Source organism: Dinoponera quadriceps, unplaced genomic scaffold (assembly GCF_001313825.1).
Source record: "Dinoponera quadriceps isolate SergipeBrazil2010 unplaced genomic scaffold, ASM131382v1 scaffold227, whole genome shotgun sequence".
Taxonomy (NCBI): Eukaryota; Metazoa; Arthropoda; class Insecta; order Hymenoptera; family Formicidae; genus Dinoponera; species Dinoponera quadriceps.
Genome location: NW_014554456.1, coordinates 241919 through 254213, shown reverse-complemented (window position 1 = coordinate 254213; position 12295 = coordinate 241919). Strand labels below are relative to the sequence as shown.

The following is a 12295-nucleotide window of genomic DNA, read 5'->3' as shown; positions in this document are numbered from 1 at the left end:
CGATCATGTGACTGTCGGCCATGTTGTGTACGGGCGCTGAATTTGAATGATATCGAGAGACGTAGTGTTTCACGTAAAGTAGTGGTAAAATTCAGAGAAATCCTATATATGTGATTGTACAGAAGCTCTTAAGCTCTGTAAATATTAATATCATTGTGTACACGTGATAACTTTTTACGTAACCTTACCATACCTTTTATTATCTTTCGGAAATTGAAAGAAACTCATTTCATTCTCTCTTCGTCCACAAATATTTGGGCATGTAGCAAACGTACACGAGATACCACCTCTTGCATTCATTTTATATTACGATTATAGTATAAATATTTTGAAATGGGTCATACACTCAGCTGTACTATCTCGTTCACCGGTATCGCTATGGCAGTCTGCCATATTCTTGGTTTTACAGTCAACGCATGCGCAGAAGAAAATCGAACCCTCAATTTCCTAGCGCTGTCACAACTGTACGTAGTTAAACTGTGGCTTCGGGCTTAAATTCTCGTTGTAGATCCCGCTTAAATAACTTTAAACGTGAAAACGGTGAAAAATAATGTTGATTAATGTCTGTAATTTCTACTTCTAAAACGTTCTTGTCTTTTGATTTGTGAAACAAGTTCTCGACTCTCGATTGCACGTACATATGGATATTTCTAAATTTGCAAAATTATTAAACACGGTGTTGTTGCGTATTTCTTTTTCATCGAAAACGAATCTTCGATAAAGGAACGCCTCTAAAATATTCGTACCGCGTGGTATAGCAATTAGTATTTTAATATCTTGAAGGGTAAAGTTATGTATCTAGACAGATCAATCTTAAAGATAAGTAAAAATATTATTCTTTCTTTCAATTATATTATAGAATCACATTTACTTTTGTCTCTTACGTATATAAAAGCAGACCTTATAAGAAGATTAACAGTGAGTCCAATATCGCTTAAGAACTCGCTCTATGTACAAAAACTTGCGGATCACAATTAAATCGCAAACGGTAAACATCATAGTAAAACTCAGTCTTTGCTTAAGATTCCTTCATCAGTGGATTCTTTATCACAGGATCGGTGCCTTCGCAGTGGATGGTATCGTAGGTCCATTTGCGATTGTTCCTGGACAAAGTAAAATGTTAAATAATAAGTGCTTTTAGCTCTAAGCCTTAAAAAACTGACCAATCATAATCAAATTATAGAAGAATAATCAATTGTAATTGGACAATTTCTTAAGACTTAAAAATTAAAATTCTATTGTAGACTTACCTTTAGTCCTAGTCTACTAATAGGTGCTTTAAGCTCTAAGCCTTAAGAAATTGATCAATCACGGTCGAATTATAGAAGGAAAATCAATTATGATTGATTGGTTTCTTAAATTTTACACCTTAAATTCTCATTACAGACTCCGCTTTATCAATCAATTAGGTGTTGGTCTACAATAGGTATTTTAAGCGTTAAGCCTTAAAAAATTGACCAATTACAATTGATTATTCTCCTATAATTCGACTGTGATTGATCAATTTCTTAAGGCTTAAGGTTTAAAATACCTATTGTAGACTGACATTTAACCGGAATTGCGAGTGGCCCTTAGTATAAACACAAAACCCAGTCTCTCATTCGACTCATAAATATTCTCACTGAAATACCTGCATTCATGACCGCACTTAGGGGAGGAGCACTTGGTGCACGGATAATGACAGCCGACGCAGTCCAAGTTCAAGCAGTCGCAGAGATCGTCTGCCGTCTGCATGTAAATACCTTTTTCATCGTACAGGTGCTTTCTATGACCTTGATACAATCGACGATACAGCTTGCGCTTCTCCCTCTCGCTGTGTTCGGGATCGAAGTTCCGCAGGAATTTCTTCGACAGGCTGTCCACGGCCTTCTGTCGGGAGCCTCGTGTGCTCTTCTGCAAGCAAAGAGTCGATCGATCGAATTCGCGTGATCGTTGCAGCAGCCCGATGAATCGATCAACACGACAAACGCGCACTCACTCTCTCGCTGCGCGGCGGATTTCGCTCGGTGCTCGCTTGAGACGCGTTCACACTCGTGGAAGGGTTCGCCTCCATCTTTCTCCGTCTTTTGTTGCCGGTTTCTCTCTGTGCGACGTCTCGAAAAAAACGTTTCTCGCAGGCGTGTCTATTCAGAATATACGAAAAGACCCAGCGAAATTTCTCACATGAAACACTCGTTTCTTCACGTGTCACGACCGACGCATCGCAACGCGCTAACAGCTGATTGCAGCAAGAGCATTTTCCTACACTTTTTCGCACTTTCTATACTTTTCCGTACTTTTCTGCGCTTTTCTACACTTTTCGCCTTTTAAAGCGAAATAAGGGTGCTGCTTCGCGCAGAGCGCAGGAGGAAAAGCCGAAGTGTGCGAAAAGCCCATGTCAGACCACGGATTGGGAACTGAAATTGAATTTGGCCGATTAGTACAAAATTAATTGAATTCAAGTTTAGTGACATTTAGTGAACTTTACACTGATTGGTCAAATTTCCATTTAATCTCAATCTCCAATCCGTAGTCTAATACCGGCTAGAGTAAGTTCAAGAAGCACGTTAAATCACTGCATTCGGCGGAAAGAGCATTCGATCAGCGTTCAAACGTGATTGGCCGGACTGAGAGATACAAGGCGTTCGACTGATCATTCGATTGGTAGATTCGGAAGCTTAATGATCAAACGTCAATCACCATTCTCAATTATCACGTAGATTTTATATTCCCGCTGGATGCGCGCGATCGTTGATTCAAGAGATGCGCGTAGAGTTTTCTCCGAGATTCATGCGAAGAGGATCGTCTCGTAAGAGAATTGACGGTCGAAGTGGTCCTTGCGACAATTTGAAAGTGCGCTTTCGTGCGCGCCTCGAAGTTGGGTTAGGTCGGAACGCCGCTTCGCGTGCGTTGCTTCAATTTCTGACGTTTCGCAAACCACGTCGTGCTGTGAACGGCACTCGGACGATTCGGACTCGCTGTGATGCACTTTTTTCACAACCAACTGCCGGACTACTCGACACGAGGGGTTCGCCGATTGTTCGTTCACCAGGAGTCACGGATCGCTTATTCAGAGCACGATTCCGGGTAAAAAAGCGGAATCATGTGACAGCAGCGTTTGCACGCCGAGCTCGATTGATTCCCGAACGACGAATCTAGGCAAATCGCCGAACAGCAGCCGAGATGGCCAAACAATCGCAGTACAGTATTGTGGAATATTACGCGGAACACGAGGGCTACAAGTGCGGTTATTGCAAAAGCCCCGACACGAATTTCAGTCACGGTGAGTATCTTTCGTCTAGATAAACTGAAAGCGAAATCATCTTCGTACCATCTAAGATACATTTTTCGGTATTTCATCGCATCTTCGTACGTACGTGTATTTAGACGTGCGTAAGTATATCACGACGAACATGTATTTAACGTGTGTTAAAAATAACTAGCGATATTACATGATTAGCGATTAGTCGATGAGTTGAGTTGTTGTTTGTTTTATTCGCATTAGAATCCGGCATGGAAATGTTCATCTCTTGATGGTAACGGTTAATTTGTTTATTGTTTGTTATTAATTTCTGCGTTGTTGTTAGGCATATGGGCGCATTCGTTAACGGTACAAGATTATCAGAGCCTGATCGACAGAGGATGGAGACGAAGCGGCAGTTACTGTTACAAACCCACAATGCAGCAAACCTGTTGTCCACTTTATACCATTAAGTAAGCGATATCTCTTTTGATTCGGTTTAATTCAACACAATAGATGGTCTTTTAGTTATTTAACAGCGATAGAAGCATCTGAGATATCACATATGGATATTCAGCAAAGCATGAAGCTTACATAAGATTTAATAATGATTTTTTTTCAGATGTGAAGCATTGGATTTCAGAATATCAAAGTCTCAGAAGAAAGTCTTGAAGCGCATAGTGAAGTTTTTGAGAAAGGAATGGACGAACGACAATTTTGCAGATCTGGACGAGGGTCAGCAAGATAATATAGGTGGAGTTTACGGGATTCTAACTAATAATTGGTCTATTTTTTTTCATTGGATTGGCTTGGCATCAGTTAGAGAAATATTCATAACCATTGAAGTGTGTGAAGTGTACGTACGAGATTTTCATATATGTATATATGTATATATGTATTTATCGAACTTGTGCAGCCAGTTAAACTAGAAAAGACAGACCAAATAATAAGTCCTAGAAGACCTGTTTGGCAATTTCATACTGTATTTGTGACATCAACGATTGCAGATATAAATAATGAGGAGGTGTTGAATTATGCGAAGCATCATAAGAGAGCGCAGAAAAACGCTTCTAAGATGAATGTATCACTCGTCGACGATAAACTCGGTGACAGAATGCCGATTGATCCGGTAGACACAAGAACCGAAACTGCTTCTAGCACCTCAAGAAATCCTACTTCAGCTTCCAGTAGTGGCCAGAAGCAACTGGCGAATTCGGAGAGGAAGAGCGCTCCGCATTCTAGTGATGTTAAGACGGGACTTCGCAAGAAAGCGAAGCTGCTGCGCATAGAACGTAAGCAAAATAAGTTGTTAGCCCAGGGTAAGTCGCAGAGCGAGATCGAGAGCATCATGAGGGAGAAGAAGAGGCAGCAGCAGAATTGCGCCAAGAGCTTGGAAGAATTGTTCGACGAGGTGTACACCGGCATGCAAAAGTTGGAGGTAATAACACAACACATCGATAGTATCGATATTGAAACTGTCGCTTATCTCGTTCCTTCAATATCGGTTAACACCGTTCGCGATACACGGTCCTCTTTTCTCCAATTTCTGTCGTATTTACGGCGGACGATAAGTCCGATTCGATCGTACCGACAGTGTTCACCTTAGATCATTTCAGATTCATTTAGAGAGGGAGATGAGATGAAAATCCGAAAATTTCATCTCAGATGAGATGACTTGACTTTTGATTTATCTAAATGAAAGATACGATAAGTCGTGCTACTTGTCTAGATAATTTTCCAGATGATATATTGTTTTCATGAGAGACTTATAAAAATTTATAAGAATTACGCAAATGATAAAATTGCACCATCGTTAAGTAATTCGTCAATGTAGTCGCTCAAGTTTAAAGATCTAACAAAAAAGATCAATAATCATTGATTGCTCATTCACAGTCGACAGTTTGATACAGGCTTAAAGTAAATTGATCAATTAAAATAAATGGTCTGATCTTTTTAGTCGTACCGCTGAATTGGTGCAATAAGAGTAAGATAAGTATATTTTGTCTTGCTCTAACTTATTACACCAGTACAACTAAAAAGAACAAACCAAAGGAAAAAAAATCGAAATTTGTTGATTCGTTAAAATCTAATTCTCTAATCCTTATGGGCTGGTCTAAAAAAAAAGAGATAAGTCGTCATGAAACAACGAATGAATAAGATTAGTATTCGTAACGTGCGTCTTTATTTTATTTTTCAAGAATTACTTCCCGCAACATAACTTTATCATACATGGTTGAATTTGGCGCAACATAAGTTTTAATAAAATTTGAACATTTTTCCAAAATATTAAAAAAAATAATGAATGGTGGGGGCGTTCTGGAAAATATTACCATTTTTAAAAAATTCAGATACGCCATTGTAAAGTACATTCTCAATCATAAGACTTTGGTTTAAACATTTTTTTCATATTTCTTTCCGTTTCAATGATATTCGCTTCGAAATGTAAAAACAGATTTTTTATAGAGGGTTGTTTTCACCCCTAAAACCGTTTTTTTTAGCACCAGCAAAAAATCACTTTGTTATTAGGGCCTACTAGTCTATAATTATGCAAAGTTTCAGATTTTTTTGAATTTTCGCTGCCGAAAGCTCCTTGTAAGATAAAGGTGAATATTTTTCGTATTTATTCCATCTAGATAAACATAAAGGTAAATCGACTTATTCATCTGGATGATTATGTTAGATTAGATAATTTTCTCTAGAATGCGGCAAACGCTATGTACCGATAAGTAATTCCTATCCTAATACGCTGACTCTCATTGCATTCATTATTCGGCAGTCATTCTCGTATCGGATTTGTGTGTGTTAAGCTTATGATTTTTCTAAGCTGAGACTGGTTAGATCTGCGCCGACGAGCTCCGAATACCAAAAGACCTCGAAAAAGTCTTACGAAGTTTATAAAAAGTATCAGGCCACGATACACGGGACGCCGGCCGAGAAACTCACTGAGCAACGGTACGCGAGATTTCTCGTCAAGTCGCCTCTACAGGTAATACTTCCAACAAGGTGCCACTCTCATCTCGTCTCTCAGGGAAAAATCTGCCCGAAGAAGTGATAACTTTTGTTCGGAATAAGAACTGTCCAAAGTCAGAGGCACGCACGGTACTTGTTTTCACGCTGGATTGTCCCCCGGATGGAAATACTATGTTTCTAATTGTAGTGTGTTTCTATCCATTTTCGGAGATGCACCAATCAGAGCGCAGTATTTTCATCCAGCAAGTAATCCAGCGCGAAAACAAACACCGTGTGCCGTTGGCTTAAGTCGTCTGTTTCACGTTATGCTGCAAATAAGAAAAATGAAATATAAGGAAAATTTAGCAAACAGCTCAGATTATCTGTAAATATTTAGATTGCGGTCCGATTCTTATTTACAGCGCTATAAATGCCATTTTATCTATTGTTCATTGTACATGCCGGAGAAAGATAGAATGACACTTGCAGCGCTGTAAAGCAGGGTCTACAATAAGGATTTAAGCTTTAAACAATTGACCAATCATAATTGATCTTTCTTCTATAATTCGACTATGATTGGTCAATTTCTTAAGGCTTAGAGTAATAATAAATTTTCATTATAGACCCCGCTTAAGTTCTGGTCTACAATAAGTGTTTTAAGCTCTAAGCCTTAAGAAATTGACCAATCACAGTCGAATATGAGGAGAATAATCGACTGTGATTGGTCAATTTTTTAAATCTTATGCCTTAGATTCTCATTGTAGACCCCGCTCAAGTCCCGATCAATAATAGATGCTTTAAGCTCTGAGCCTTAAGAAATTGACCAATCACATCGTGTTATAGAAGAAAAACCAGTTATGATCCGTCAGTTTCTTAAATCTTACGCCTTAAATTATCATTGTAGACCCCGCTTTAAGCACGAATCAGACCACAACTTCTCACTTCGTAAGTTTGCATAGAGAACGCTGCAACAGACGACTATGTACTTTTGACTCGTTGATTTCACTCGCCGTCCTCCGCCGTGTATCGATGGATTTGATTAGCTCTGATGATGATTTAGTTCAAAATCGCTCAGTCGCCTATATGAATTGGAAAAAAAACATCGGTCTCGTGACAACCGGGCGCGCGATGTGCGAGGTACGCAAAGCTGTATGACGTCACGATTGGAGCAAAGTGGACCTTTTTCCTTCGATCGATCGAAGAACCAAAGATTCGGCATCCAACGGTGTCGACACTCCCTCGATTCATTGATTGAAGATCGCGGTAACGAATAATACCATCGACATATAATACTGGACGCAGCATTGGACCGAAATCGTATTGACAGATGTAGAAAGAGACAAGACGATGTATGGGCAGGGGCGACTCATAGAGTAACGGGGCCATTAAAATTCCACGAGGCATTTAAAATTCTATTAATTTAATTAATTTCTTTTATAACAATAAGAATACAGGATATAAAGATGTAAGGATGTAAGGAAAAAGGAAAAGTTGAAACGTAAAAATGTACATAGATTATATAACGTATATCATATCACTCGTGCATAATAACGTCAGGAATGTTCCTAATTTTTAAGAATACGATACTGTTCCTCTTCTCCTTAGACAAAATTCCACCAATGAACAGAGAGTGGAAAGAGAAATCCGTGCTTACACATCTAGCTCTCTCTTTCTAAATCTCTCGAAATACGAAAGAAATCTTGTCGCATACTTCGTCCAGGAATATATGCCGATGAATAATACCTTCGTTACCTGTTAAACGTAGCAGCAAATTTTCACAACGGTAAATTCACAAATTTTTACACGTTCTTCACCAAAAAGTTTTCTTTCTTTGTGAATTTGTCAGATGAGATTGGTGAGAGTGATGTCGGACGAGTTCCTCGACACTCTCGACACGAGCGCGAGCGTATACAAAAAGTATCAAATGGCGATACACGGCGATCCACCGGAGGAATGCGATCGAAAGTCATTCTTCAACTTTCTCGTAAAGAGTCCCTTACAGGTATACGTTTGTGTTTAGTCGTCTTTCGAATGATATTGAGAGATTCCTTCCGCGAATCCGCTTCTCCTTCGCGCTCTCACAGGCGAGGCAGCGCAGTGTTTGTGTATTCGCAAGTGTATTATCGTATATTATATGTATTATGGGGATGGGGCATTTAAATCGAGACATTTTAATATAACGAAAATAAAGCGAAATAGAAAGAAATGTTTCCGACAAAAATTGCGAGGTTTGGAGGGGGTCGTATTTTGGTAACTTAAAACTTCGTTGTATCGTCAATAATTCAAGGTTATTTCAATAGATCAACTTAATTCTTTTTAATGGAATTGTATAGTTTTTTTTTTTTTTTTCAGTACAAATCGATCTCTCTGTTTATTCTGTGTGTAAAAATGAACGAGATAATTGAAAAGTGAATACTTGTAAAGAGATATTTTATCTTTTATTCCGACGTTTTTCAATATAAGATATAAAATNATATATATATATATATATATATATATATATATATATATATATATATATATATATATATATATATATATATTCTTAAATACATTTATATATTTTCACTACTATATAGTATTTCTACGATATTACCAATGCAATTACCAGTAATAGTTTGATATTCGTTATTGTATTGTACGATATTGTTATATTCTGTGTGATGCTGCTAACATAATACTACTATTAGAACTTAATGGATACAAAGTAGCGAAGTAGCTGGCTGGAATGTGAATATATTTATATTACGTTGTATATTTTAAAGCCGTGGGTACCCGACAGCGGGGGACCGCCTCAGGGATATGGTTCCTTCCACGAGCAATATTGGCTGAACAACGAGTTAATAGCGGTCGGAGTGATCGACATCCTGCCGTCCTGCATCTCGAGCGTATACTTCTTCTACGACCCGGCTTACGGTCAGCTTTCTTTGGGGACTTTCAGGTCTGTGAAGCGGGCTCTACAATGAGAATTTAAACTCTAAGCCTTAAGAAATTGACCAATCACCATTGATCATTCTTCTATAATTCGATTGTGATTGGTCAATTTCTTAAGGCTTAAAGCATCTATTGTAGACTAGGACTAAAAGGTTCTCCTTTGGAACCGTCAACACACGGACATACGTTTCCGGATAAATCTGATGATAAACAATGTTGATTGCTGCGCAGTTCGTTGCGGGAGGTTTATCTGACGAGGCAACTGAGCAAAATCGCGCCCAGCCTGAAGTACTACTATATGGGCTTTTACGTTCACACGTGCCCGAAGATGCGATACAAGGCGAGAATGCGGCCGTCGAAGTTGCTGTGTCCCGAGACGTACGCGTGGCTCGACATCGATCCTTGCCTGGCGAAGCTGGACGACGAGAAGTACAGCCGTCTGAACGACGACATCGATGCCGTTGACAAGGACGGCGTGGTCGACCCTCGAGAGGTATCATTTATTTGCTTTGTGATTCCTCTCACCTATATCATTCAACTTTTCTGCTAATATACAGGGTGTCTCAAATCAATCTCGGTTCTAGTAGTGTGCAAGTGGGACCGGTGAAACTGAGCAAAAAAGTCCTGTGCCATTTTGCAAATGACACGTAAAATTTCGCGTTATCAATGATCGAAAACGGCCATGTATAGAGGCTTCTTTAATTAATAATTCAACGATTTGCATATTATTTGAAAAATAGTGAGAGACTTTCTTGTAATATATATATATTACAAGAAAAAGTGATCACGAATACTTTAGCAAATATAGCAAATTTCAGCGGCACCGTCAAGTCGAATTTCTCTTTGTTAATTTACGCAAAAGTGGTGTGTTTTCATCATTGAGGTAGTCCGTTTTTTTCTAGGTGTTAGTGTTGTACGACCAGATCGCGATGCCGTATGAGATTTACAAAACGCGACTGACGCACCAGATCACGCGCAAAGAGGAGCGCGAGGTGAAGGAATACGCCGGCCTCGTCGGGATGCCGTGTGCGCTGAGGATGCTTCTTTATCGCAGTTAGGGGAACGACCGTTCCTTCGGCGCGCGCGAGACCAACGAATGTCGTGAGCGTGTTTCGCGGACGATCGACTCGAAGGATCCGATCATTGGCAAATACTTCGAAATATCTCGCGTTAGTCGCTGATCACTATTAGCTGTGTTTGTGTACAAAGAATCGTCGAATTCGTGACTCTTAAGATAAATAAAAAATAGGGTAAGATTGGCCGCACGTTGGAGCGGTAATCTGCGAGCGCGATGCGATTAATCGGAAAGAACGAAAGGAATAATATAGCGATTATAATAAATTATGTGCAAAACGGCAGGGACCTTTTGTCTCTTTACCTTTTTTTCTTTCAGATTTTTGTCGATAAAATTTTTATTGCTGTATTCTGACTGTTTTTTTTTTCTTCATATTTTCCTAGTATCCCAGGGATAAGTGAACGTAAAAAAATCGCCAAAATACATATTTTGTTAATTGCCAAAGTGTTATAAATAATCGAATTAAGAAAAATGCGTTTTTTTTTTTCAGAGAAAATATATTTTCCAGCAGCTTTTCTAAAATTTAGGTGTTAAAATTTACATATAGGATATTTTGAGGTCGCTCATTAAGAATCTGATGTCAGAATTGAATGCTGGAGGAAAAATGTGTGCTTCATAGGGGTGAGCAATCCTCCAAAAGATATAATTTATTGTTCAAAAAAATTGTTAGATCATTTTTTTAAAATCACTTCTTTTCTTGAGAAGTTTCTCTTTCCCAGACTTGTTTCCCCGTTTTTTATGTCCTCGTTACGGTACGTTTTAACAGAATCGACCACTGCAGATAAATTCTACCCCATGAATACGTATCATTTTACACGCAGCGGGCTGTAAAATCATGTCTCAATGTTGGAGAACGCGCGCGCGCGCGCGCGCCTACGCTAATTAATTCGTTCACCCGAGTTAAATTGTGTGGTAATCGAACATCCGTCTCTAAAGGTCGTCGATTTGATCTCCGTTTTACCGTTAACCCGTCGGATCTCCCAGCACCTGTTAGCGAAACTGAAGAAGAATTCGCGATACGAGCGATTAAAAGTCGCTGCGAACATTTAGCATTTTCTTGTATCTATTTTTAAATCGCGATACGATGTATATATTTATACGTTTATGTATATAAACGGGTGTAACAGAGCCTCACCGCTACAAAGTTATGCCATTTTAGGAATATTACAGGAAAAAAATACACTACGTGGAATAAGGCTGTCAGTACAATCCGGATATATTTCGATATGATACACCGGACATATAAATAGGAAACAACGAATGCTCGCGAGTTTGCGATACGTTTATTATTTATTGTCGTTGAGAAAAAAACAACCGCATACTCGGTTATCTAGGTGATATCCGAAAAATTTCGTTCACCCGGAGTCCTCGAATTTGACATTGCATATATATATATAGAGAAAGAGAGAGAGAGAGAGAGAGAGAGAGAGAGAGAGAGAGAGATAGATAGATAGATAGGATATTGTTTTTTTTTTTTAAGATAAATCGATTTCTCTAGTTATCCAATAGTCCTGTAATATCTTATCGTTGTTAGATGGACACAATTGGTCAGTTCCGATGAACAGACTGAATTTAATCGATCGATTTGATTAACTCGTATTGGTGAAAGTGGACTTAATTCTTATATGTTATTCAGCGTCGGCACTTTGATGCCCGACGATCGATTTATCAACAGTTTTACAGTAATGAACAGCGGAAGAATAAGCGCTGCGTCGATGATGTGTGTGTTAGAAGGCGGGAAAAGACACGAACAGAATTAATGATTTATGCGAGTCATCAAAAATATTTTATTAATAAAACAAGTTACCTTATGAGCGCGTAATATTATTTAATATTGAGTGATATTCTGGTGTATTATTAGAATATTCTGGTATATTTTTAGAATATTAAACGTAATATTCTAGTAATATTATAATATTATTTAATATTAAGTAATATTTCTAGAATTTTAATAGATGATTATATATGTCCACTCTTAAAATATTAAAAAAAATAATATCAATGTTATTGTAATATTTTATATCTTTTAAATATTCAGCTCTATATATGCATATAATATATATAATTGTAGTTTTTTATTTCAAATGTGTATCGCAATACCAATTGTTTTATTATAT

General features: G+C 38.3%; 2 protein-coding genes across 3 annotated transcripts; one reads left to right on the top strand and one right to left on the bottom strand.

The window, feature by feature from the left end:
• Window positions 1-813: 813 nt before the first annotated feature.
• LOC106750325 (ARL14 effector protein) lies at window positions 814-2682 on the bottom strand. The gene is made up of 4 exons (XM_014630598.1): window positions 2671-2682; window positions 1979-2260; window positions 1631-1893; window positions 814-1103 (listed from the first exon to the last, which is right to left on the bottom strand). The coding sequence occupies exons 1-4, from the start codon at window positions 2680-2682 to the stop codon at window positions 1019-1021; spliced, it is 642 nt and encodes a 213-aa protein (XP_014486084.1). The 3' UTR covers window positions 814-1018.
• On the top strand, window positions 2546-10645 carry LOC106750408 (arginyl-tRNA--protein transferase 1). Of its 2 annotated transcripts, none has more exons than XM_014630740.1 (8): window positions 2546-3262; window positions 3567-3693; window positions 3843-3973; window positions 4228-4658; window positions 6045-6206; window positions 8935-9110; window positions 9335-9596; window positions 10006-10645. In XM_014630740.1, the coding sequence occupies exons 1-8, from the start codon at window positions 3163-3165 to the stop codon at window positions 10159-10161; spliced, it is 1545 nt and encodes a 514-aa protein (XP_014486226.1). In that variant the 5' UTR covers window positions 2546-3162; the 3' UTR covers window positions 10162-10645. The 2 variants fall into 2 exon arrangements, with proteins under 2 accessions (XP_014486226.1, XP_014486231.1); XM_014630745.1 differs by lacking the exon at window positions 6045-6206 and adding an exon at window positions 8016-8171 and having other exon boundaries at window positions 2549-3262; window positions 10006-10644.
• Window positions 10646-12295: the final 1650 nt, after the last annotated feature.